The sequence below is a fragment of the Haematobia irritans genome, chromosome 1 (genome assembly GCF_050003625.1).
Source record: "Haematobia irritans isolate KBUSLIRL chromosome 1, ASM5000362v1, whole genome shotgun sequence".
Taxonomy (NCBI): domain Eukaryota; kingdom Metazoa; phylum Arthropoda; class Insecta; order Diptera; family Muscidae; genus Haematobia; species Haematobia irritans.
The window spans coordinates 73175727-73203290 of NC_134397.1; the positions used below are offsets into that span (position 1 = coordinate 73175727).

A 27564-nucleotide genomic window follows, 5' to 3' on the forward strand; every position below is an offset into this window, starting at 1 on the left:
CGATATCGAATGCCGTGATTAGCCCCCTGCTTTGATGTGGAATACATTTAGACATTTGAATAAATTAGAAATCGCCTAAAGCTTCGGTTACAAGGCGCTCTCTGGACAACTAACAATATATATTATGTTGTTCTCTTACATCAGCCACAAATCATACAAAAATACGAAATATTTTGTAATACAAAACATTTTGACAATTGTTAAGGCAGACTTTTTCGGTATAGTTTTCGGAAGAACACTATTAATATAGTGGGATTTTTTGTAACACTAAAAAACTGTTTGGAAATGAAAGAAACTTATTTCGATTTCAACATAGTTAAACGGGATCACTAAATGCACATGTTCAGTCAATATTCCCAAAAGGGAAACACTACCATGTAATACGACATTCACATTAAACTTCCAAAATCCACTTAAACTAGATTTCAATTGTCGTATGCCCTATAAATAAGGGCTTTAAATCCCAATTTTAATAGATTTCAAGCCTAATGTGCATAAAGTATACATTTGAAATTAAAGTAAATATCTTAAAAAAGGTTGGAATTTCCTTATTTCATAAAAAACATCCTTGGCCTGTTCCTGTATATCGAACGAAAGCTTTCTTTCGTATTCCAAACGAAAGAAAATTGATTTTTGTTCTTCTATTTCGAAAGGCAAGTCACTTCATATTTTGTTGTCGAGCAATAAACGAACATATACAATAAGTGTCAAGAAAAAAGTAAAAACATTGTTAACATTTGAATGAATTCTCAGGCCACAAATTTGAAAATACTCATTTTTGATATTCAATGTCTTCTCATACAACCGAAACGAACTTTCAAAAATATAAAAACTCAAATTCATTCGAATTCGAGTGACTGCCTTTCTTTCGAATGGGTTTTCGTTCGATATACAGGAACAAGGCACCTTGCAATAATTATGAAATTTTGAAATTATACAATTGCCAACGTGGGTTTACTCAGTCTACCAGTCGGAATGTCGGGTTACAGAAATATGACAATCATAAATTAGGAGGTGCAAACTTCTTTTCAACAATTGGGAACCGGTTGGAATCTGGATTAGAACCCATGACTATGTATGTTCCACAAGGCAACTACTACGACTTGGTACCATAGTTATTCACATTACACTTCCAAAAATCCACTTTAAATAGATTTCAAGTGTCATTTGCCATGTAAAACCCTCTATTATAAATAAAATATTGTAAAGAAAATTTCCCGGAAATTCCAGCACTTCATTCCCGGGAAAGCGGGAGCAAAAAAATAGCAATTTCCCGGGAATTCCCGTTCCCGGGAAAAAAAACCCTAGTCAAAATCCATCGATGACGAAAATATGTCATACATATTGCGAATTGAGTGGTCTATATTGATGAATCGTCAAGGTTATAGATGCTGGAGAGCCACCATTGTGCAAAGATCTATCCCATGGTCATAAGGTCCATCCCAGATTACTTCCAATATAAAAATATCTCCAGGGATGGTTTACTTCCTCTCAGATATACAATTTTGAAGATTCACAATAGGCATTGTGATGAAAACCAAACAAATCGAACCAACGGAAAAAGCACACGATTGGTACAAAAACAAAATTAAAAAGAATTTAAGTCTGAGGCACCAAGAAAACTATTCTGTGATCGGCTGAACAAACATAGGGTCCGCATATATTTAGCCGTCCACCTATAAAAATGGTTAAGCTTCGTCCATTATTAATTATTTCTAAATATAGTTGTACAAGAATTGTAATAATGCAACTACAGACCGATATTCATAGTTATATAGATAGATTTATTTATATGGGGCTTAAATATAGATTGTTTTCATAAAATGGATAATAACCAGACTATTTTTTCTTGCTATTTTGTCTACCAATTTTGTCTAAAGCTTCATTTTTATTAAAAGATTTGTGTGCTAGTATAGGTTAAAAGTTAGTTTTAAGACAATTTTTCCTGAATTGTACTAAATTCCATCAAGATGTCTTCAAAAGTGTTGGTGAATAAAATAAATAAATAAAACGAGAAATTTATTTTTAAACATGTTAGAATAAATTTAAAGACAAACTTGTGTTTATTTCAATTTGTGTTTGCTAAGATAAAACACTATTGTACACAAAAATTTGTTTAGTTGTAGAAATGCTTTCTAAACAAATGTGTCCGTTTGTCAGACAATTATCAGATCACAACATAACTGTTAAGAACGTATATTTAAGTTAGTACTTTTGGAAGTTCCTGGACGTTGTTTTGAACGGCTCAATTTTAATATACAGATCTAGCATTATTTTGTATCATAATAAAACTAAGCAGGAAATTATTAAACAAATAATTTACTTTCTTTGTTAAGTTGAGATTTTAATTTCCCTAACATCTAAAACTTAATACAGAAAGTAGATTACATTCGACAAAAAAATCGATATTTAAAATACACGTGTATTCTTTATTCCCATATGTTCTAGTGGCGAAAAAATTAATTTTATATACTTAATATTAAAAAAGAATAATATTTAAACAATTCTTTGTTAGACATTGAGTTTTGTGTTATATGTTTTTCCCATATGTTCTAGTGGCGTAAAAGTTAAAGCTTATAAATTATAAAGTTTAAAAAATTATTTGTCAAACATTATTGTGTTATACAGTTACCATATGTTTTAGTGGCGCAAAAAATAAATTTAAATTAAATTAGTTAAATAATATGGTCTGCTCATAATATTGTTTTAATACATCTTTATCAAGCATTTGTGGACTTGTATAAGTTTATTATGATTCTGTTGTCCCATATGTTCTAGTGGCAAAGCGAGTATAAATTTTAGGAGCCAAAAATGTTCGTTGTTTTGAGCGTGACAACGAAAACTTTTGCCATATCTGTGGAATATTTGCGCCGTGTGACCCTAAGAGCTCTCTTTAACGCGAGATATTCGAAGACTGTGGCATCACAATGATCTAATATGCGGTTAGTCTATATAAACAGACGCAGCTATTTCACAATATTAACAAATTGTTTTCAATATAAAATTATATTTCCAATATTAAGAGAGTTCAAAAAATAAGTGTAAATCACATAAGCAAAAAATATGGATAAAGTTCAAAAAACATCCACAAATACTTATCGGGAATGACACATTTCCTAGAGGATTTAAGCAAAATTTTCCAAAATCCACTATAACGCAATAAAGGATTTTTTTGTGCTAAATTTTAGGATGGATGATTAAGAAATAATAATACGGTCGTATATATTTGCAAAAATCGGACGATCGATATAAAATGCATCACCGAATTTTGAACGGAATGACGGTCAAATATAAAAAAAAAGCACATTAAGGACACACAAATGTGATTCATTTGAATAGGCAAACTTATTCATTGGCAATCAAGGTTGCCATTTTGGTCCGATCGGACCAAAATTGGTCCAAAAAAGTATTAATTTTTAAATTTGGTCCGATGGAATTTGTTTGATTTTGGTCCATTTTCTTCAAATCGGCATTTTTTTACTTTTCTATTGAAATTTTGACAAAATGTCTGTAGAAAAATGACAAAAATGTTATTAGAAAAAAAAAATTAACAATAATTTCTATAGAAATGACATTTTGCCAATGTTTTGTACAGAAATAATCTTTAAAAAAATGTTATATAGATACAAAATTATGCAAAAATTTAAATAGAAATACAATTTTACGATAACTAAAATTCCAAACAAAATTCCCTAAAGAAATAAAAGTTTGGCACATTTTCTATAGAAATAAAATATAGACAAATTTCCCTAAAGAAATGAAATTTTCGACAAAATTTTCTATAGAAATTAAATTTTGACAAAATTTTCTACAGATATTAAATTTTGTCAAAATTTTCGGAGCAACTGCAGTTTATGGGCCCCTCACCGAATTACTTAAAATTAATATATATTGTGTCATTCGGTGAGCTGATTCCAACAAAGTGACCCATACCCGGGGGAAGTACCCGGGTCTTGAGATATAGCCCTCCAAAGGGTCAATAAAAACTTGATATATCTCTTTTTTTTTTTTTTTGCCCAATCTAGACAAATTTGGTATCATATGAAAGCTTATTCAATGCACTTTTATACGCAAAAAATATTTTTTTAATATTTAATTTAGTTTGGGAGATATAAATAAAAAAAGAAAATGTTTACCCTATTTTTTTTGTTATTTTCATTATAAAGGGTGATTCTTTTGAGGTTAGGATTTTCATGCATTAGTATTTGACAGATCACGTGGGATTTCAGACATGGTGTCAAAGAGAAAGATGCTCAGTATGCTTTGACATTTCATCATGAATAGACTTACTAACGAGCAACGCTTGCAAATCATTGAATTTTATTACCAAAATCAGTGTTCGGTTCGAAATGTGTTTCGCGCTTTACGTCCGATTTATGGTCTACATAATCGACCAAGTGAGCAAACAATTAATGCGATTGTGACCAAGTTTCGCACTCAGTTTACTTTATTGGACATTAAACCAACCACACGAATGCGTACAGTGCGTACAGAAGAGAATATTGCGTCTGTTTCTGAGAGTGTTGCTGCAGACCGTGAAATGTCGATTCGTCGCCGTTCGCAGCAATTGGATTTGTGTTATTCGACCACATGGAAGATTTTACGCAAAGATCTCGTGCAAGAACTGAAGCCGAACGATCTGCCACAACGTCGAATTTTCAGTGAATGGGCCCTAGAAAAGTTGGCAGAAAATCCGCTTTTTTATCGACAAATTTTGTTCAGCGATGAGGCTCATTTCTGGTTGAATGGCTACGTAAATAAGCAAAATTGCCGCATTTGGAGTGAAGAGCAACCAGAAGCCGTTCAAGAACTGCCCATGCATCCCGAAAAATGCACTGTTTGGTGTGGTTTGTACGCTGGTGGAATCATTGGACCGTATTTTTTCAAAGATGCTGTTGGACGCAACGTTACGGTGAATGGCGATCGCTATCGTTCGATGCTAACAAACTTTTTGTTGCCAAAAATGGAAGAACTGAACTTGGTTGACATGTGGTTTCAACAAGATGGCGCTACATGCCACACAGCTCGCGATTCTATGGCCATTTTGAGGGAAAACTTCGGAGAACAATTCATCTCAAGAAATGGACCGGTAAGTTGGCCACCAAGATCATGCGATTTGACGCCTTTAGACTATTTTTTGTGGGGCTACGTCAAGTCTAAAGTCTACAGAAATAAGCCAGCAACTATTCCAGCTTTGGAAGACAACATTTCCGAAGAAATTCCGAAATGCTCGAAAAAGTTGCCCAAAATTGGACTTTCCGAATGGACCACCTAAGACGCAGCCGCGGTCAACATTTAAATGAAATTATCTTCAAAAAGTAAATGTCATGGACCAATCTAAGGTTTCAAATAAAGAACCGATGAGATTTTGCAAATTTTATGCGTTTTTTAAAAAAAAAAAGTTATCAAGCTCTTAACAAATCACCCTTTATCTCAAAAAGTCTTCGATTATGCCCTAATATTTTTTATACATAGCTTGAAAGCCTAGTTTCTGGCCTTTTGATTGATGTACTACATGTCTTTATAGGTCCATAGCAAAGTTATTGAGCTTTTATTCTGAGTAGAAAAAAAATTTTTTATTACTGAAATAATTTTTGTATGTTGTAAGTATTAACCCAAGGGGGAAAAGTGGCCGGCCGGACAGAGTCCAAAGTGGGCTAACGTGGACCCAAGGGGGGAGAGTAGCCGGCCTTCGGCCGGGGTTTAAGACTTTCTCCTATGGACAGAGTCCAAAGTGGGCTAACGCAGACCCAAGGGGGGAAAGTAGCCGGGCTTCGGCCGGGGTTTAAGACTTTCTCCTATGGACAGAGTCCAAAGTGGGCTAACGCAGGCCCAAGGGGGGAAATGTAGCCGGCCGGACAGAGTCCAAAGTGGGCTAACGTGGACCCAAGGGGGGAGAGTAGCCGGCCTTCGGCCGGGGTTTAAGACTTTCTCCTATGGACAGAGTCCAAAGTGGGCTAACACAGGCCCAAGGGGGGAAATGTAGCCGGCCGGACAGAGTCCAAAGTGGGCTAACGTGGACCCAAGGGGGGAGAGTAGCCGGCCTTCGGCCGGGGTTTAAGACTTTCTCCTATGGACAGAGTCCAAAGTGGGCTAACGCAGACCCAAGGGGGAAAGTAGCCGGCCTTCGGCCGGGGTTTATGACTTTCTCCTATGGACAGAGTCCAAAGTGGACTAACGTAAACACAAGACCCCCCCTTGGGTCCACGTTAGCCCACTTTGGACTCTGTCCGGCCGGCCACTTTTCCCCCTTGGGTTAATACTTACAACATACAAAAATTATTTCAGTAATAATACATTTTATTTTTTTTCTACTCAGAATAAAAACTCCATAACTTTGCTAAAAGTGGACTTATAAAGACATGTTGTACATCAATCGAAAAGCCAGAACATAGGCTTTCAAGCTATGTGTAAAAAATGTAGGGTATAATCGAAGACTTTTTGAGATATAACGAAAATAACAAAAAAATAGGGTAAAAATTTTCTTTTTTATTTATATCTCCCAAACTAAATTAAATATTAAAAAAATATTTTTTGTGTATAAAAGTGCATTTAATAAGCTTTCATATGATACCTAGTTTGTCTAGATCTCAAGACCCGGGTACTTCCCCCGGGTATGGGTCACTTTGTTGGAATCAGCTCACCGAATGACACAACATATATTAATTTTAAGCAATTCGGTGAGGGGCCCATAAACTGCAGTTGAGCCACAAAATTTTCTATAGAAGAAAAATTTTGACAAAATTTTCTATAGAAATAAAATTTTGACATTATTTTCTATAGAAATAAAAATTTTACATAATGTTCTACAGAAATAAAAATTTTACAAAAATTTTCTATCGAAGAAAAATTTTAACTTTTAAATGATATTAATTTAATTTGGAAAAATGGTCCGCTGGTACGAATTTTGGAAAAATGTTGGTCCAAAATAAAAATTCATTGTGGCAACGTTGATGGCAATTGAATACATATCAAAAAATTGGCCGTTCCCCTTATTTCTCAGAGTGTATCCAAAGTGTAAAATTTCACAAGGCATCCTACATAATTTTCCAACGCTAAAATTCACACGCAACCAACTACGAAAAACAGCAACACTGACTTGGTGGTGAATATGACGTAAATGATTGGTGAAATTATAAACTCTCCTATATGCGATAAATTACGAGAAATTTCTCCAATTGGAAATTTCCCGAAAATGCATACTCGACTCTACTAACACATTGAGAGTTATCCATATTCTTCTGAAGTTGAGTAAATGACTTTTGTTGCATGACACAAAGAAATTTTCTGAATTTTCCATTCATTCATAACTTGAAGGTATTCTGTAAATGACGTAGTATTGAATGCGCATGTTGCGCCTATGAATTCACCACACTGGATTTTGATCATTATTTTTGCCCTTATTTAGCCTTAATTCCATTCAATCTTGAGTGGATTTTTATCAAAATACTATAAAATATCCATGCAGAGTTAGCTGAAATAAGACTTACCCGGATGCTTCTGCAATTAGAATCAGTTTGTTTAGTTTTTTAATTTGAACGAGGACAAAGAAAAGTTCTCAACGAATTAACGAATTCAACAAGAATGAAGAAAGAGAAGCCGTTGGCAAAATAATAACGGCGTTTATAGTGAGAAAAGCCGGGTAAAAAAAATAACGCCATCAGTGATGAAAAAGTACGGATTATATGGCGTTCTCACCAAGCATGTTTTGGGGTTTGCAATGTTTTCCATTTATAAGCATTTCAAACGAGTATTTTCCCCATACAAAAAATCAAGTTCAAAACACCAGTTCCCCCCAAAACACGTAAATTTTATAATGTAAACGCCCCTAATTTAGAATATGCTCTGACTGAACGTACTCTTTTCAAAATATATGTCAAATTACTAAAATAAATTTCATAGAAAAAATGAATAAACAAAGGCTTTGAAGAACATTTATAAAAATAACTTTATTTACTGCATTTATTTGAACAAACGATGCGTATATTTGAATTTAGAGCAAATGGGAATTTCGAGTTTCAATGGCAATCGTCAAACTAAAACATCTCAACTCATTTTGAACGGAGAAATGTTTTGAAAAAACGCATAAGGAAAACTAGTCAGTAGGAACATAACATTACATAGATGCCCTGCCAGCATTTCAAAGTTCCATTTCATCCTCATCGCTACCACAGACTCGTAAGTTACACTGCAAAATCGCCAACTGTGATGGGGGAAGCGTATGAAAAAGTATGAAATGTACGTGAAAGTATTTTGAAAGGTATATTGGTGAACAATTTTTGACTTTCCAAATGTCTCCATCGAGAATAAAAACACTGGCTGATAGACGCTGCAACATGTAACTTGCCACTTGTAACTCAACATCATTCTATTATTAATGCAAAAAATTATGTTAAATGTGTTGTGATAGTGGTATGTTATATTTATAAGAATTTATAAATGTTTAATCAAATTAATAAACATCTAAACAATCGTGTTTTACTTGACCACAATGATTCTTTTACAACTATCTTAAAATTCACTTTTTCTGATTGTTTGAAGGGGCTCTTATTGGCGTCGTTCTAAATTTATTAAAAAAGGCACCTATGTTAATAATTGCACTCATGCGATACTTGTTTGTAGTAACTTGGTGTGGTCAACTTCTCAATAGTGACGGCGCTTGTCCGACGAGTTTTGGACGTCGTATACGATTGTTTTCGACGTGGTGGGGATTCTCAGAAGTGCCGTCAAATTCAAAAAATATTGGCAGGGTAAATCCAATACACGTGATAACGAAAACTTTAAGGGCCCGTAACTCCAAAAATAGGTCTTTCCGAGAAAAAAAAATGGGATTTAATACATTTTATGTTTAGAATCGAAAAGTCTACACGCTGGTCAAAAATTAGACCAATCAGACCACTTGTACTAAAGGAGATTTAAGCCATAATAACCAGCAATATTTTCGCGATGTTCACATTTTTATATTAATTTCTTGCAAAAACTTCTTTAAAGTTTACAAATTTTATTGCATGATTTATGCGCTTTACAGACTATCAGTTATTCCGGACGACAGTGCTCGTGTCGAACATATCCCAAATATTGTGCACATTATAAGTTAAGTCCGAAGGCATAATCGATACTGCTGCATGTTTATGGGATCGATAACACATTTAACGATTAATTAGTCATCGCCGACAAGTCGTATCGATCCGACACACTGTAAGATTCTTTACAAACACCGACATTCCGTACGGAATAACTGATAATATGTAAAGCGCATTAGCAATGACATAGTAATTTATGCGCTTTACAGACTATCAGTTATTCCGGACGGAATGTCGGTGTTTGTAAAGAATCTTACAATGTGTTTGATCGATACGACTTGTCGGCGATGACTAAATAATCGGTAAATGTGTTATCGATCCCATAAACATGCAGCAGTATCGATTATGCCTTCGGACTTAACTTATAATGTGCACAATATATGGGATATGTTCGACACGTACACTGTCGTCCGGACGGAATGGCGGTGTTTGTAAAGAATCTTACAGTGTGTCGGATCGATACGACTTGTCGGCGATGACTAAATAATCGGTAAATGTGTTATCGATCCCATAAACATGCAGCAGTATCGATTATGCCTTCGGACTTAACTTATAGTGTGCACAATGTATGGGATATGTTCGACACGAGCACTATCGTCCGGAATAACTGATAGTCTGTAAAGCGCATTATGCGCATTATATAAATGGATACTACCCAATAAACACAAACGTTTGAAAAATACTAAAATGCAATAATTTTTCAAACATTTTTTCAAAGGCTTAGGGTAATATTCAAGTTGAGAAATTGTTGAGAAAATCGCGTTCTCAACAAAAAACAGACATTACCCTCAACAGTAAAATTAAACACAATAGCAATAATCTCTCAATTGTAATCCTCAAATTGAAATGCATTGCTACTCAATAATTTCTCAAACAGTTTTCAATGTGAGACAAATTAAAAACTAATATTGCTGCGAATATTTTCTAACCACAATTTGCATGAAAGTCAATCCCAGTTCTTACTGAAAGTCAACACTAAATTTCTAGTGATTTTGTACATTTTATTAATTTTTTTCGTTAAAAATATAATAATATTAAAAATAACATTTACAATATATAAAAATAATAATATGTTATAATACCAATCAAAACATAATTATCTTATTAAAGGTATTAATAACTAAAACTATCAATACAACTTTAAATAACTTAAACATTTTTCATGTATAATTTCCCCTATTATGTTGGTGTCACATAACTATTAATTAATTAATTATTAATTAATATGCTGACAATTTCAAATAATTACTATCGAGGAACTTGCTGGCCTGCGTGTTAGAATAGATTCCATCAAGAGGAATTCACAAAATATCAAACTGATGACGGAATGTAAATTGATGTAATGCACATTTTCATCCAGAAGTTCTTGATTTAGGAACTGTTGCACTTTGTTTTAATTGGTTGCACTTTGCAAGTTTTCTGGAATCTTTTCTTTGTTGTTTCCTTCATCATTTTTTCACCGGTCAACATCTTCCAAGAATATAACATCCAATGATTTTAGTTTTCTGCAAAACAATCGAGTTTTGTGATTTCCATTACGTTTTCATTTCACTTTTTATTTTGACTTACCAATTATAATTACCGTTTTGGATTAATTTCAGTTTTATGTCAATAAAAATAACTGACCACGTACTTCGTGGCACAAAATGTATTGAAACCCACAAAATTCCTCAAGAACGTTGGTGTCACAAAATTCTTGTAAAACTCATTAAAATTCGGGAAATTAGCAAGGAACTTGATGACTAGAGAGTTAGAATAAATTTCCAGCAATTTCAATTCACAAAATATCAAATTAAACCGATGATGCGATGTAAATTAAACTATAGGCGTGATGCGAATTATCACCCAGTAGTTGATATGGAAAAGCATAAATACCAAGTTTAATTCATTGTACTTTGATTTATGGAAACTTTCTCTTTTCGATAAGCCACCATCATTTTTCATTGGTCAACCTCTTAATGTTTCCAAGAATGCAGCATCCAAATATTTTAGTTTTCTGCAATGAGATTTAAATTTAGTGACTTCTCTAAAGTGTTGATTTAATTTTTCATATTGACTTACCAATTATTATAAACTATTTGAAGCAGTTCCAGTTACTTGTCCAACATTTTTTCATCGGTCAGCTTTTTAATGTTTTAAAGAACGTAGAATCCATAATTTTAGTTTTCGGCAAAGAGATATAATTTAGTGTCTTCCTTAAAGTTTCATATCATTTTTTTATTTTCACTTACGTATTATTAGAAACTATTTGGAGTAAATTCAGTTTTTTGTCTAAAATGTTTTTTATTTCTTTCAATTGACCACGAACTTCGTTGCACAAACAAGTATTGAAAACCACATGGTTTTTTCGTTGCATTTTAGGGTAGTGTTTTGTCAAAGTTTTCTCATATTATCTTCAACCCCTTTTCAAAGATTTCGTCAACATTTTGGCAAATTGGAAGTAATTCGCAAACAATTTGAAGATGTATTGAATATGAGCTGTTTCAAGTCAAGTTGAATTTATGTTGATAATTATAGTTACCCTCAAACTGAAAAGTTGTTGCATTTGAAAAACGCTCATCCTGTGTTTATTGGGTACCTTCAAATTGAAATGGTATTGTATTTAGACAATGCCTCACCCTTTTGATTATTGCTGCATGGCAACTTTGGTCACCAACAAAGAATTGCAACATCCCTTATTGAACACAACCAAACTGACATGTCAAATTCTAAAACAACACAACAACTACACTGCCTTTATAAAACAAATCTGCTCTTACCAGTCCATCAGCAAACAATCCAATTCATTTAGTGTGTCAGTAAACAAAAACAATGAACGGAGCTATTCCAAAAAATAATTCTAATAATGGTGCCTCAACAAGCCGGAATAACACTGGTGGCGAACGTATAACTCTGCTTGTCGATAATGTCCGTTTTATGATCGAGAAAGATTTAGTCACAGCACATCCAAATACGATGCTGGGTACAATGTTTAGTACGGGCTTTCAGTTTGTTCATCCAAATGAAAGGGGGGAATATGAGGTGGCCGATGGTATATCACATAATTTATTTCGTGCAATTCTTGATTACTATAAGACAGGATTGATAAAATGCCCTCCCACGATATCTGTGCCGGAACTGAAAGAAGCTTGTGATTACTTATTGATACCCTTCGATGCCACCACAGTGCGTTGTCAAAACTTGCGTGGCCTTCTTCATGAGCTGAGCAACGAAGGAGCTCGCCAACAGTTTGAATTATTTCTGGAAGAATTCATATTACCAGTGATGGTCACAGCAGCACAAAGGGGTGACCGTGAATGTCATGTTGTGGTATTGCTCGATGACGACGTGGTCGATTGGGATGAAGAGTTTCCACCACAAATGGGTGAGGAGTATTGTCAAACGATCCACAGTACCACAATGCATCGTTTTTTCAAATACATTGAAAACCGTGATGTAGCTAAACAAGTTATGAAAGACCGAGGTCTGAAGAAAATACGATGCGGAATTGAAGGCTATCCAACACACAAGGAGAAAATACGTAGACGCCCTGGAGGCCGTGCCGAAGTCGTTTACAGTTATGTGCAAAGGCCATTCATTCATATGTCTTGGGAGAAAGAAGAGGCCAAGAGCCGTCATGTCGATTTTCAATGTGTTAAATCGAAATCTGTTACAAATTTGGCCGAAGCCACTGCAGATCCTCCGTTAGAATTGGATGCCAGTGGTAATGTAGTACCTCCGCCAGAGAATAATGTTGCATTTAGAGCGGATGCAGATGCTGCCATTGAAGTAGCTGATGTGGCTGCTGGTGGAGGAGCTGCTGCTGTAGAAGAGGCTCCAGCAGTTCAAAACGATGTAGAAGCAGCTGCAGCAGTTGGTGGTGCTAATGAAGATAATGCCTAAGTACTGACCCGTAATTAAAACGAAATTATACGTAGTAATCGAATTATGATCGTATAAAGAAAAATATATCGAAATATTTCCATAAATCAACAGGCATAACAAAACCTAGATCGGATTAGTTTGAGTGACCAAATGAACATGCAGTTAGTTTCAAAACAACAAAATATACCAAGTAGATGGAAAATATCACAAAGCTTTTGTAATATATGTTAAGGAACGCTTAATTATCAGTTGAAGCTTTGATTTTTTAAATGGGCAATGAATTTGAAATTCATTTATTTAAATATTGATATCTTTTTGCTTGAGATGTTTTTTAAGCTAAATTGGAAGCTGCTCCCTTCTTAGAAAAGCTTTATATATTATCGGAAATTTACAATTTTGCTTCTAAATGCGAAATTGAGAACATCAAAAATTGAATTGATTCAAAATCACTGCAATTTAAAATAATATATAGATTAATTTTACCGATGGAATACGTTTTTTGGTCACAAATCTGATCCGCTCTACTACATACTACACGAATAAATCTAATAAGAAAATATTTTACATATTTTGTAATACTCAAAATCATTTGAATATCTCAAAATCAGTATTTAATCACTGTAAGCAGTTCTTTTTTTATATACGCAAATGCAGATTTTGCTTTAAATTTTTAATTTACTTTTATTACATACCAATATAAATACAAAAACGAATAAATTTTTTTCTAAAAAAAACTTTAAAATATTGCAAAAATATTCATAGCTGCCAGGACCCATGCAGATACACTAGCAAGGTAAGACATTTTCCCGGTGTGTATAAACAGAAAATATATCACGAAATTATTTCCAATTAAAAAGTTGAAGTTAAAAGATTTTTTAATTACTTGATACAAATAACTTTTTAATCAAACCCTGAAGACTAAGGCGAGAAAAGGCGATTTTTAATTAAACTTTTTTTCAAACAATCAATCTTTTAATCAAACTAAAAACACAAAGGCGTTTAAGAAAGTAATTAAAATTAGTTACGTTATTAAACCTTCGTTGCATGATATTGCATATATGCAATGTTAGTTTCTTGCCGGTCTAGCTCCAATTCTTTTACATATTTTACCATAATTTTTTTGTTATTCACATTTTGGAAGCCGTAGATTATATTTGATAAGAATCGTAACAATTTCATTTAAATAAAGTGAAATTAAAATAAGTATTTTGAGTACCTCCAAAATATTAATTTATTTGTTTTAATATTATGAAACTTTCTTAAAATTTTTTAAATGTAAATATAAAATGAAAATTTTACTCTATTATAAACGCTACGTACATAGTTTTATAATACAAATTATATTTACACGTGTTCTACGATGAATGATATCATATCTGCAATTTCATGCGTTTTAGCCGATATGGACTGTAATTGCATACACATGTGGCTAAAATAATAAGTACAGTAGAGTTTTTTATGTTCCATGGTAAATTAAAGAAATATATTTATTGAAAAGCAAAATAAAGTCTATAATTCATATTGTTACGTTTTTATATTTAGGCGTTTTTAATTACCCGACAATTAAAACACAGTTCTTTTAAATAACGACAATCTACAATTTATTTACTATGACTTCACACTTTACAATTCGTTCACACTGAAGTTATTCGTTTGACGCTTTAATTAAGACTGACTCGTTAGCAGCATGCGAGCGCTTTTATATATGACGGTGTGGCAATACGAGAACATTCTGGTAGCACTACAATATTCTGGCAACGCCAGAACATTCTTAGACAATGCTAGAAGGATCTACGACCATTAAGTTGTTTACCTGGTGGCTGCCAAACACATACACACTCACATAGATATATGCTCGCATTACTACAACAACAACAATAATGACAATAGACATTGAGATGAAATGAGAATGCAGAATAACAAAGCAAAGGGGTTGCTATTCTATGAGAGAGTAAGAACTAACATTTCGGTAAGCAAACAAAAGAACATAAAAGAAATTCAGGAAAATACTAGAAAATGAATAGATGATTCCAACAAGTGATAGCGAAATTTTATCGTTACAATTTGAAATTTTAAATTAACGGAAACTAATTTAAATAAACTTATATCTATAATTATCAAATTCGTAACACTGCCTCCCGCTTAAGCCTGTTCGTCCCGAACAGGCACAGAACCTGTTCCGTAAGGAGCCAATCGTTCCAGATGTACAACTTTCATCTTTGATCTAGGGCTGTCGTCCTTCTGAATCCGGTATACAACATCATTGATCTTCTTGATGACTTTATATGGGCCTTCCCACTGTGTTTGCAGTTTGGGACACAATCCTTTCTTTCGTTGCGGGTTAAATAGCAGAACCAATTCTTCTTCTTGGAAGCCCTCAGTATTTACAGCACGATCGTATCTCGCCTTCATTCTGTTGCTGACCATTTTTATTTTGTTGCGCACTGATTCGTGAACTTCACCGAAAGTGTTTGGGATGTCGTTTCTGTTTTCTTCAATTGCGAGCTCATTAGGTTTAGCGCCGAATATCAGATCTCCAGGCAACTTCAACTCAGTTCCGAATAGAACATTGGCCGGTGTTCGAGAGGTGGAATCATGAATGGCAGATCTATAGGACAGCAAAAACTTTGGTATATGCTCGTCCCAGTCCCTCTGGCCGTTGTCCACCACTTTTCGAAGATGTTCCTCCAGAGTGCGATTAAACCTTTCTACCATGCCATCGGATTGTGGATGTAATGGCGTAGTCCTCGTTTTCTTGATACCAAGGGATTCACACATCTCTTTGAATATGGCCGATTCAAAATTTCTTCCCTGGTCTGAGTGAATCTCGGACGGCACACCGTAGCGACATATCCAGTTTTTGTTGACCACATCCACAATCGTTTTTGCCTCCTGGTTTGGAATTGCATACACCTCCGGCCATTTGCTGAAGTAATCCATGACCACAAGGACATAACGGTTTCCAGAATCACTTACTGGGAAAGGGCCTGCCACGTCCATTGCTATTCTTTCAAACGGGGCTCCTGGTCTATATTCTTGCATAGGACCTCGACTTTTCCTTGTTGGACCTTTCGCCTTCATGCACTTCTCGCAATTGGCTACCCATTCAGCAATTGATTTCTGGCATCCAACCCAGTAGAATCGTTGCTTCACTTTCTCGGCGGTTTTGGTTATTCCCAGATGACCCCCACTGGGACCATTATGGAACTCCGCCAAAACGTCTCTTATTTTGGAATCTGGAACGATGATCAAATTTCGGCTGCTCTTGCCATCTTCGCTTTCCCATTTACGTTGCAGGGATCCATTGACTAGAACTAAACTATCCCATTGAGCCCAGTATGATTTCATAAGTGGACTTTCGGCTGCTATGTCTTTCTTACTGGGCTTCTTGTTCTCTTCCTTTGCCGAAATAATTTTGTTCAAAATGGGATCTTTACGCTGTTCTGTTGGCCAGTCCACTCCAGATTCGATGTGTAACAGCCGAATATCAACAATCTCCTCCTTATGTTCAGCTTTCGAGCAGTGCTTGCATTCTATTCTGCAAGGTCGACGTGACAAAGCGTCAGCGTTACCGTGTTTTCCACCTTTTCTATGCTCGATACTGAAATCATAGCTTTGGAGCCTCTCGATCCAACGTGCCAGTTGAGCTTCCGGATTCTTGAATTGTAGCAACCATCGTAGAGCTGAGTGATCAGTCCTGAGCAAGAAGTGTTGTCCATACAAATATTTATGATAATGTTTTACACCCTCTATGACGGCTAGCAGCTCTCGTCGCGTTACACAGTAGTTCTTTTCGGGCTTGGACAACGTTCGGCTGAAATATCCGATGACCTTCTCCTTGCCGTCTATCTGTTGGGATAGCACACCTCCAATACCATGCGCGCTAGCATCTGTATCCAAAACAAATTTTTCGCCCGGAATAGGATACGCTAGAACAGGAGCTGAACATAAAAGTTCTTTTAAATGTTGGAATGAATCCTCCTGTTCGTCGCTCCACTGGAACTTCTGACCTTTTTGCGTCAATTTATGGAGACTAGCGGCGATGCTGGCGAAGTTTGGGACGAATCGTCGGTAATATGTACATAACCCAAGGAAACTTCTTAATTCGTGGAGATTTCGGGGTCGTGGCCAATCTCTGACAGCTTGGATTTTGTCTTCATCGGTGGATATGCCCTCTGCAGTCACATGATGACCCAGGTATTTAACTTCCCGCTGGAAAAGGGAGCATTTCTTTGCGTTAAGGCGTAGACCAGCGGCTGACAATTGCTGGATAACGTCTTTCAAGTTCTTAAGGTGCTCGTCAAATGTTTTGCCCATCACTATGATGTCGTCCAAGTATATCAAGCACGACTTCCAGTGCAACCCCTTCAGTACCCGCTCCATCAATCTTTCGAAGGTAGCCGGAGCGTTGCAGAGCCCGAACGGCATTACATTGAATTGCCAGAGACCGCCATTAACGCCAAAAGCCGTCTTTTCCTTGTCTTTCTCGGCGATCTCTACTTGCCAATATCCACTCTGCAAATCAAGCGTAGAAAACCATGTTGTTCCGGCTAGTGTGTCCAACGTGTCATCAATGCGTGGAAGCGGATAACTGTCCTTTTTGGTGACATCATTCAGTTTTCTGTAGTCCACGCAGAATCGGGTACTTCCATCTTTCTTTTTGACCAGCACAACTGGGGAACACCAAGGACTTGATGATGGCTCGATCACTCCACTCTCCGCCATTTCCTTTATGAGCTTTTGAACTTCGTCTCTTTTTGCCAGGGGAACACTTCGTGGTGCCTGTTTTATGGGCCTTTCTTCTGCGGTTTTAATTTCATGTTTCACTACAGATGTTCTTCCTTGATTTCCCTTTTCAGAAGCAAAAGCAGAGGCGTTTTTCCACAACAATTGCTTGGCTTTATTTCTCTCTGACGGCGATAGATGACGTGTCCAAGCCTCGAAATACCCTTCTAGGTGTTTTCTCACTGCTCCATGTGTCTTTGATGAGTTGCCTTCCAAATTGACTATTGCCTCGGCTGGTGTACATTTTCCAATATCAGAAAATTTTACAATTTGCTCATGATTGTCAGACAAGTTCAAGACACGAACTGGTATTAGTCTCTCTTCGTTCATTGTTACTAGGGCATTTGCTATCAAGATGTTGTTGCTTTTGTTTTCTGCTGGTTCAACAACCCACAATTGGCCGACTTCACAATCTCCATTCATAGAAACCCATATAATTGCTTCGGCATTCGGTGGTATAGACTCTGACTGGCTCGTTGTCAAACGTCTGACAGGTGTATTCTCGTCGTATCCCACGTTTACCGTTATTTCGGCATCGCACCATGTCATTACACGACGCTTCATATCCAGATTGAGGCCAAAAGCAATCATGAAATCCGCTCCAATTATAACTTCGTCTACTATATCGGCCACAATGAAATCATAAGTAACGGATTTGTTAGCAATAGTTAATTTTACGGCGACCTTTCCATATACGGTTGCGGGTTCCCCTGTAGCCGTGCGTAGCTTGACTCCAATCAGTGGTGTAACTTTTCCTTTTACTAAATCAGATCTAATGATAGACTTTGATGCACCAGTATCCAACGTCAAAGTACGCTTGTCGCCATTAATAACACCCGCAATAGTTAAATTGTTATTTTTCTGTTGAACTATTGCTATGGAGATGGTGGGGCCATCGTCTGTGGGAGCCAGCTCTTGCCCCGCTGAACTAGCTCGATTTAGTTTAAAGGTGACTCACTTGACTGTGGGGTCACCTTCTTATGGCTATTGTTTAATGGAGATGGTGATGTGGACCTTGACCGTTTGCGTCGTGCTTTGCATTCTCGAGCTAGATGTCCCGGCTTATCACAGTTATAGCATTTGATCCGGGATTTATTTGCCTCTTGCTTCATTTCTTGCATTGCCTGCTTAACGGCTTCTTTCACTGAATCAATCACGGAATTCGATTCGTCATTCTCGGTCTCCACCTTACGTACTTTGTGAATTTGAGGACGTGCTAGTACCCTCGCTGTCTCTTGTGTAAGGGCAAATGTTACAGTTTCCACAAATGTAGCTTTTTGTGACGCATATGTTGCACATTTTATGTCTGGGTCTCGAATGCCATTCACAAAGGTCTCAATTTTGATGCGGTCCACAAGTGGGTGACTCTCTCCTGGGTATGCCAATAGCACCAACCGCTCAACTTCTGTTGCAAAATCTTGTAGAGTCTCATTTGATTTCTGGACTCTTCCTCTTAATTCCATTCTGAAGATGTCTTGCTTATGTTCTCCACCGTACTTGCGTTGTAGCGCAGCTATTACTTCCTTATAGTTATTTCTGGAAGAAGTTGGGATACTTTGTATTACATCGGCAGCATTACCCTTCAATGCCAACAGAAGTTCAATTGCTCTGTCGTTGTCATTCCACATGTTTCTGGATGCCACCGTCTCAAATTGGAATTTGAAAACATCAAATGAAGATGAGCCATCAAAAACAGGAGTTTTGATTTTTGGGCCCTCGATTACGCGCACTGGACCACCTTTCATTTCTAGTTCTGACATTTTTTTCTCAAGGTGTAGAAATTTTTCATCGTGAACCACAAATTTCTTATCCAATTCCACAATTTGACTTTCAATGTGGTCTACGCGTTTCTCCATACCTTCCGAAAGTTGTTGTAACTTTTCATTAAGAATTCTAGAATTTTCGTCAAATTTCTCCACCAAAAGAAGAGAATTTTCTTCCATCATTTTTCTAGAATTTTCTTGCATTTTTAGAGCGTTTTCTTCCAGCAATTTTCTAGAATTTTCTTCCATTTTTAGAGAATTTGCTTCCAGTTTTCTAGAATTTTCTTCCATTTTTCTAGAATTCTCATCCATGATTTTTCTAGAGTTTTCCTCCATCATTTTACTCAAAACACTGAGTATTGATGTGTAATCTACAACACTCGAAGCCACGGACGGAGTTTCTACACTGCTGGTATTGACGAGTATTGATTCATCAATGTCTTCCTTATAATCAAACTCATGCGTCGCAATGTCCATATTACGCCGTTCAAACTCTTCCAGTAGACGCTTTTGAAGCTGGGCCTTATTGCCTGTTGTCGGCAGCTCCAGTTTGCTCAATTCCTTTTTTAAGTCTTCCACTCGAAGCTCATTAAACTTCATTGTAGATTTTTTTTTCGTTATTTCACTTCCGACACCAATTGTTACGTTTTTATATTTAGGCGTTTTTAATTACCCGACAATTAAAACACAGTTCTTTTAAATAACGACAATCTACAATTTATTTACTATGACTTCACACTTTACAATTCGTTCACACTGAAGTTATTCGTTTGACGCTTTAATTAAGACTGACTCGTTAGCAGCATGCGAGCGCTTTTATATATGACGGTGTGGCAATACGAGAACATTCTGGTAGCACTACAATATTCTGGCAACGCCAGAACATTCTTAGACAATGCTAGAAGGATCTACGACCATTAAGTTGTTTACCTGGTGGCTGCCAAACACATACACACTCACATAGATATATGCTCGCATTACTACAACAACAACAATAATGACAATAGACATTGAGATGAAATGAGAATGCAGAATAACAAAGCAAAGGGGTTGCTATTCTATGAGAGAGTAAGAACTAACATTTCGGTAAGCAAACAAAAGAACATAAAAGAAATTCAGGAAAATACTAGAAAATGAATAGATGATTCCAACAAGTGATAGCGAAATTTTATCGTTACAATTTGAAATTTTAAATTAACGGAAACTAATTTAAATAAACTTATATCTATAATTATCAAATTCGTAACAATATTAATGACATACATTTAACTTAAAAGTAAATAATTTTCTGAAAAAGACAAGTGAAATGAAAAGCTAATCCAAATAAGGCAAAGTAATAGTCAAAAAAGGAATGGACAAAATAATAAGTACATCTTCCAAAATCGTGAAATATACAGGTCTACTTGAATTTTTTTAGTTTAAATTGAACATAATTTTGTTGCATTATCAATAACCAGTGTATCCAACTTTATTTTGATAACATTTTATACTCGCTTTGTCATACTGCTTACAAACTTCCGACTGGTTTCACCTAAGTTTTCATTACCATATAATCTTCACAAAATTCCAAAGTTGTTGTTTACTTTTAAATGTTTCATTCCCAATTCTGTGTTTTAACTCTCCCCAAAGGTTTTCAATGGGTTTAGGGTCTGGAGACTAAGTAGACCAATGTAGAAGGGTTATGTCATTGTCTTGCAACCAATTTTTAATAAAGCGAGAAGTGAGTTTAGGATCGTTGTCTTGTTGAAACACCCACCTTAGAGGTATGTTTTCTTCTGCGTACGGCAGCATTGTATTCTCCAATATATTTCTATATTCGAACAGGGTCATTTTATAAGTAATGCGATAAATTCGACCTAGGCCATACCAGAAAAAAAGCCCCATACCACTATGTTCCCGCTCCCATGCTTGACCCTCATTTTTGTGAAGCGCATATGAAATTATTTTCCTTGGGGTTGACGAACATTACGACTACTGTCATTTCGGAATATTTTTTTTTTTAGTTTAATCGCTCCACAGGATATTGCGCCGTTTTCTCTCACCTACCGTTCCTGACCACCTATAATGTTTTCTGATGAGGCATAGTCTCATCTTACAATTTTTTTTCCGTAGCATAGGAACTTTTCTGACTGTTCGGCCGGGTAATTTGGCATGCACTTATCGCTGCCAAATAGATCGTGCAGATATCACATTGCCTATTTCAGCAGAACCTTGTCTGGATGATTTGAAAGGGTTTTTTTAGATGAGTGACAAAAAGATTATATGTTTTTCGAAGTGTCTTGCTTGGTTTTCCACTAGAAACACAGAACTTCTTTTCGGAGGGCTTTTTGAACACAAAGTAACGGTCTCTTAAAAGATTTGAGGGCCGTTCAAAGAGATTTTCCATCAATGCTTAGAGCTAAAACCAGTCTTTTCTTTTCTACTACAATGAATTTTCGGTTTATCTAGTAACTAATTTTTATTATTTGCATTCAATTCATCGCCACTAAAAACACAATAACAAACTTTTTGCAAAATTTAAACATTTTCATATAAAAACGCACAATGTACTTATTTTTTTACCAATTAAATAAAGCGCTTCATCACAAAGATAACCCAGGAAAACAAAAATAATGATATTTTTGCGCTTTGTGGAACAGGGTATAATACCCTGTTCCACAATTTTGCACAAAGAGATCAATAAGTACTATAGTCAAGTTTTATTGAAATCGGTTCAGATTTAGATATAGCTCCATATATATCTCTCGCCCGATATGGACTAATACGGTCCCAGAAGCCAGAGTTTTACCCCAATTTGGTTGACATTTTGCACTAGGAGTACAATTAGTAGCGTAGTGTGCCAAATTTTATTGAAATCGGTTCAGATTTAGATATAGCCCCCATATATATCGTTCGCCCGATTTACACTCATATGACTACAGTGGCCAATCTTTTCCTCCGATTTTATTGAAATTTTGCACAGGGAGCTCCCATATATAGCTTTCGCCCGATTTACACTCATATGATCACAGAGGCCAATTTTTTGCTCCGATTTAGTTGAAATTTGCACAGGGAGTAGAATTAGCATTGTAGCTATGCGTGCCAAATTTGGTTGAAATCGGTTTGGATTTAGATATAGCTCCCATATATATTTTTTTCTGATTTCGAAAAAAAAATGGTTAAAATACCAACATTTTCCTTGTAAAATCGCCACTGCTTAGTCGAAAAGTTGTAAAAATGACTCTAATTTTCCTAAACTTCTAATACATATGTATCGAGCGATAAATCATAAATAAACTTTTGCGAAGTTTCCTTAAAATTGCTTCAGATTTAAATGTTTCCCATATTTATACCCTTCACCACTACTGTGGCACGGGGTATAATAAGTTTGTGCATTTGTATGTAACGTCAAGAAGGAGTAATCATAGACCAACCATTTAGTATACGGATCGGCTTAGAATTAAATTCTGAGTCGATTTAGCGATGTCCGCCTGTCTGTCTGTCCGTCTGTCTATCTGTCAGTTGATGTATTTTTGTGTGCAAAGTACAGCTCGCAGTTTTAGTCCGATTGTCCTAAAATTTGGTATAGGGTCCTGTTTCGGCTCAAAGGCGATCCCTATTAAAAAATCGGTTCAGATTTAGATATAGCTGCCATATATATTTTTCACCGATCTGGTCATAATTGGCGTATATATCAACCGATCTTCATCAAATTCCGTTCATCCGAATATTTTATGAGTCTCGAAAACCTGCAAAATATCAGCCAAATCGGTTCAGAGTTAGATATAGCTCCCATATATATATATATATATATATATATATATATATATATATATATATATATATATATATATATATATATATATATATATATATATATATATATATATATACATATATATATATATATATATATATATATATATATATATATATATATATATATATATATATATATATATATATATATATATATATATATATATATATATATATATATATATATATATATATATATATATATATATATATATATATATATATATATATATATATATATATATATATATATATATATATATATATATATATATATATATATATATCTATATATATATATATATATATATATATATATATATATATATATATATATATATATATATATATATATATATATATATATATATATATTTTACCCGATTTACACTCATATATTTTACCCGATTTACACTCATATGACCACCACAGATATATATATATATATATATATATATATATATATATATATATATATATATATATATATATATATATATATATATATATAATATATATATATATATATATATATATATATATATATATATATATATATATATATATATATATATATATATATATATATATTTTACCCGATTTACACTCATATGACCACAGAGCCCAAAGTTTACTACCGATTTTCGTTAAATTTTGCACAGAGAGTAGAATTTACATTCTCCCAAGGCTTGGTCAATTTGATTGAAATCAGTTCAGATTTAGATATAGCTGCCATATATACCTTTCGTCCGATCTGCACTTATATGGCCTCAAAAGCCAGAGTTTTGCCCTGACTTACTTCAAATTTTGCGCAAGGAGTATGTTTAATAGCATAGGTAAGTGTACCAAATTTGGTTGATATCGGTTCAGATTTAGATATAGCTCCCATATATATTTTTCGCCCGATTTGCACTTATATGGCCCCAAAAGGGAGAGTTTTGCCGTGAGTTGCTTGAAATTTTGCACAAGGGTTACGTTTAATGATTTAACATGGAATCGGGCAGCACTCAGTGATAAGAGAGAAGTTCACCACTGTGGTATCACAATGGACTGAATAGTCTAAGTGAGCTTGATACATCGGGCTGCCACATAACCTAACCTAACCTAACCTACGTTTAATGATACTGTTATGTGCGACAAATTTTGTTAAAATCGGTTCAGATTTACATATAGCTTCCATACATATCTTTCTGCCGATCTACACTCCTATGGCCCCAGAGGCCAATCTGTTATTCCGATTTACGCGATTTTTGCTCAGGAAGTAGAATTATCTTTATAACTAGTGCATTAGCCGACTTAAATTTTGAGTCTATAGATTTTGTAGAAGTCTATCAAATTCTGTCCAGATCGAGTGATATTTAAATGTATGTATTTGGGACAAACCTTTATATATAGCCCCTAACACATTTGACGGATGTGATATGGTATCGAAAATTTAGATCTACAAAGTGGTGCAGGGTATAATATAGTCGGCCCCGCCCGACTTTAGACTTTTTACTAACATTGTGTTCCACCCTAGTGCATTAGCCGACTTAAATTTTGAGTCTATAGATTTTGTAGAAGTCTATCAAATTCTGCCCAGATCGAGTGATATTTAAATGTATGTATTTGGGACAAACCTTTATATATAGCCCCCAACACATTTGACGGATGTGATGTGGTATCGAAACTTTAGATCTACAAAGTGGTGCAGGGTATAATATAGTCGGCCCCGCCCGACATTAGACTTTTCTTACTTGGTTCTTATTGAATCAGTGCTGCCAATATTTAACTTTAGTTATGTTACATGACGTAGTTGCAACACCAAATTAAACAAGTGAGTAAAGTAGAAAGTCGGGCGGGGCTGACTATATCATACCCTAAACCACCCCCACTGAATTAGTAAACATAAGCCTTTGTGGTGTATTATTGGTATAGGTTTTGGAGTATCATTGGTATAGGTTTTGGGGAACATAAAGGGGGGTACATGTTTATGGGAGTCTTGTCACAATCTGAGCAGAAATGTCTAATATTAGGAGCTATAGTTTATTTTGCACCAAAAGAATTAGTATGCTACTAATATTGAGTCCATTATTAAAAAGAGGAAATCGGTCAATTAGTTGTGGGTTATAAATCCACATTTGTAGAAATCGGACAATATTAATATGTAAGAGCTACATGCAAGTCTAAATACGATCAGCTAGTACATCAAAATTTGAAATTTGAATAACATAGGTTAATAAATATGGCCAAATATGACAAAATGAGCGATATATGGGACCTATATCAAAATCTGAACCAATTTGTATAATATTTTGCAGGTATGATTGATACCACAGAAGGTAACCTTGTGTAAAATTCTGTGGACTTTTGGCAAAACAACATAAGTCGAGATATGACAATTTGCATTTTTTTTAATCATATGGGTGATTTTTGAAGGCGCATCTTTTGGTCTAGTCAGCGTCTTCCTACGATATATAGATCGGAAGATATAAACATCGAAAAATCAACATAAGTCGTGTTTTTACTTATTTGCATTTGACAAAATAACTTATTTCAATTAAGTTGAAAAATCGATCAATTTAAAAAAAAAAGCTGATATCAACATTTGACAAAACAACGTATATCGACTTGTCAGTCAGTGTTATTTTATAATTTGCTTTTTACAAAACAACATATTTCGACATATGTTCTTTTGTCAAATGTAGATATTGAAACCCCGCTTTCATAAGTGGAATTATGTTGATTTTCTTCATACGAATGTTGCGATTTATTAATTTGACAAAACATCATATGTCGACGTAATAGGTTTTGTCAAAATCAAAAGAAAAGAAACCGTGTTCTCATCTCTACATATGTGCTTTTGTCGTGTGCATTTGGAAGAAAATTAAATAAATGCGATCTCTTCATTACATAACAGACCACAATGGAGAGAGGTCGCTTGCTTGCCGACATGGCAAGAAAAATTTCATAATCAGAACTTTCGCAACAGCTAACTAACCATCATAATGAGGCTGATTTCGCCTATGAATGTAAAAGAAATGATAAAATACTTTCTATGAGTGATAAGTCCGTAAAAATGTGTACATTTGATTTGCAGCAGTGTCTGCCAACTCCGTATTTGAGTGCATCGATATTTTTTTACAAGCGTCCTTTATGGACTTTCAACTTTACTATCCATGATGGTGCTACAAACAAAGCTGACTGCTATATTTGGCATGAAGGTATTGCAAAACGAGGAGCAAATGATATTGGTTCTTGTATTTATAAATACCTTTCGGAACTACCATATTCAGTAAATCACGTTATTTTATATAGTGATTCGTGTCCTGGACAAAATCGAAACTCGTATGTCTGCGCAGTGTTCGAGAAAATCCTGCAGGATCATCCAAGTATTCAAACAATTGATCACAAATTTCTTATCGTAGGTCATACTCACCTTGAGTGTGATACAGTTCATGCACAGATAGAAAAAAAGAAAAAAAAATCTTCTGGATCCATACAACATCCACATGATTGGGCGAACTTAATAGCTGCTACAAATAAAAAATATGTTGTCCATGAATTGAAACAAGATGACTTCTACGACTTTCAAGCTTTTTTGAAGCAAAATTTTAGTTGGAGAACAAATAATGTCACAGGTTGGTATATATATTTTAAGCATAACTTTTAACTTCTTTCTAATACAGGCTATAATTTATAGGTGAGAAATTTGAATGGAAGATGGTGCGATGGATGCGATATGAGAAAGACAAACTTGGAATACTACAATATAAACATTCTCACACAATGGAGGAAAAATTCAAAGAATTGAATATAAATCAACGTCGTCGAAAGGAACAAACAGCATCATTAACCCAAAGTTATACCTCTGATCTGCCTATTTCAATGAACAAAAAACGTGATTTGATTGAAATGCTGCCATTGATCAACGAAAATTTTCACAATTTTTATCAAAATTTAAAGACTGAAGGAGAATGTTCAATTGAAGTAGATTCCGATTTGGACGAAATAGACAACGATGAATAATTTTATATAAGAGTAAAGTTTAATTTGTAATACATTTCAATGAATTTTGTGTAATTTTTTTTTTAGGAAATATTTTTATTTAAAATACATTTAATGAATTTTTCTTTTTAAGTTTCCAAAATCTTCAATAAAACGCATTTCGAAAAACAACACATATCCCATTTTTTTCTTTTGAACAATTTGATAAAACATTGTAACTCGACTTATGTTAATAAATCTAGTTTTGGGGTTTGGAAAAATTAATTTGACATAACAACATATAT

The 27564-nt window shown here is 34.8% G+C and overlaps 3 protein-coding genes and 1 long non-coding RNA gene across 4 annotated transcripts in view; 2 read left to right on the forward strand and 2 right to left on the reverse strand.

Moving 5' to 3' along the window:
- Positions 1-7622, reverse strand: part of CycG (cyclin G) — a 46181-nt gene extending 38559 nt beyond the window's left edge. Inside the window, exon 1 of the mRNA XM_075290756.1 lies at positions 7491-7622. The gene's annotated coding sequence lies outside the window, so the exon portion shown is untranslated. The remainder of the gene's footprint in view (positions 1-7490) is intronic.
- A 2550-nt stretch (positions 7623-10172) lies between these two features.
- On the reverse strand, positions 10173-11648 carry LOC142221182 (uncharacterized). Its single transcript, XR_012717965.1, has 3 exons — positions 11145-11648; positions 10653-11079; positions 10173-10588 (listed from the first exon to the last, which is right to left on the reverse strand). It is a non-coding gene; the product is annotated as an uncharacterized LOC142221182 (long non-coding RNA).
- A 112-nt stretch (positions 11649-11760) lies between these two features.
- Positions 11761-14474, forward strand: mri (BTB/POZ domain-containing protein mrityu). The gene has a single exon (XM_075290763.1). It carries the CDS (start codon positions 11895-11897, stop codon positions 12963-12965), a length of 1071 nt encoding a protein of 356 aa, XP_075146878.1. The 5' UTR covers positions 11761-11894; the 3' UTR covers positions 12966-14474.
- An 11517-nt stretch (positions 14475-25991) lies between these two features.
- Positions 25992-27305, forward strand: LOC142239131 (uncharacterized). Its single transcript, XM_075310910.1, has 2 exons — positions 25992-26913; positions 26976-27305. The coding sequence occupies exons 1-2, from the start codon at positions 26331-26333 to the stop codon at positions 27299-27301; spliced, it is 909 nt and encodes a 302-aa protein (XP_075167025.1). The 5' UTR covers positions 25992-26330; the 3' UTR covers positions 27302-27305.
- The last annotated feature ends 259 nt before the right edge of the window (positions 27306-27564 follow it).

Bases quoted from the DNA above. Each gene is read 5' to 3' on its own strand.
- LOC142239131 (XM_075310910.1), top strand. From the start codon at position 26,331: ATGAGTGATAAGTCCGTAAAAATGTGTACATTTGATTTGCAGCAGTGT. The intron at 26,914-26,975 runs GTTGGTATATAT...TATAATTTATAG, and splicing joins GAGAACAAATAATGTCACAG to GTGAGAAATTTGAATGGAAG.
- mri (XM_075290763.1), top strand. From the start codon at position 11,895: ATGAACGGAGCTATTCCAAAAAATAATTCTAATAATGGTGCCTCAACA.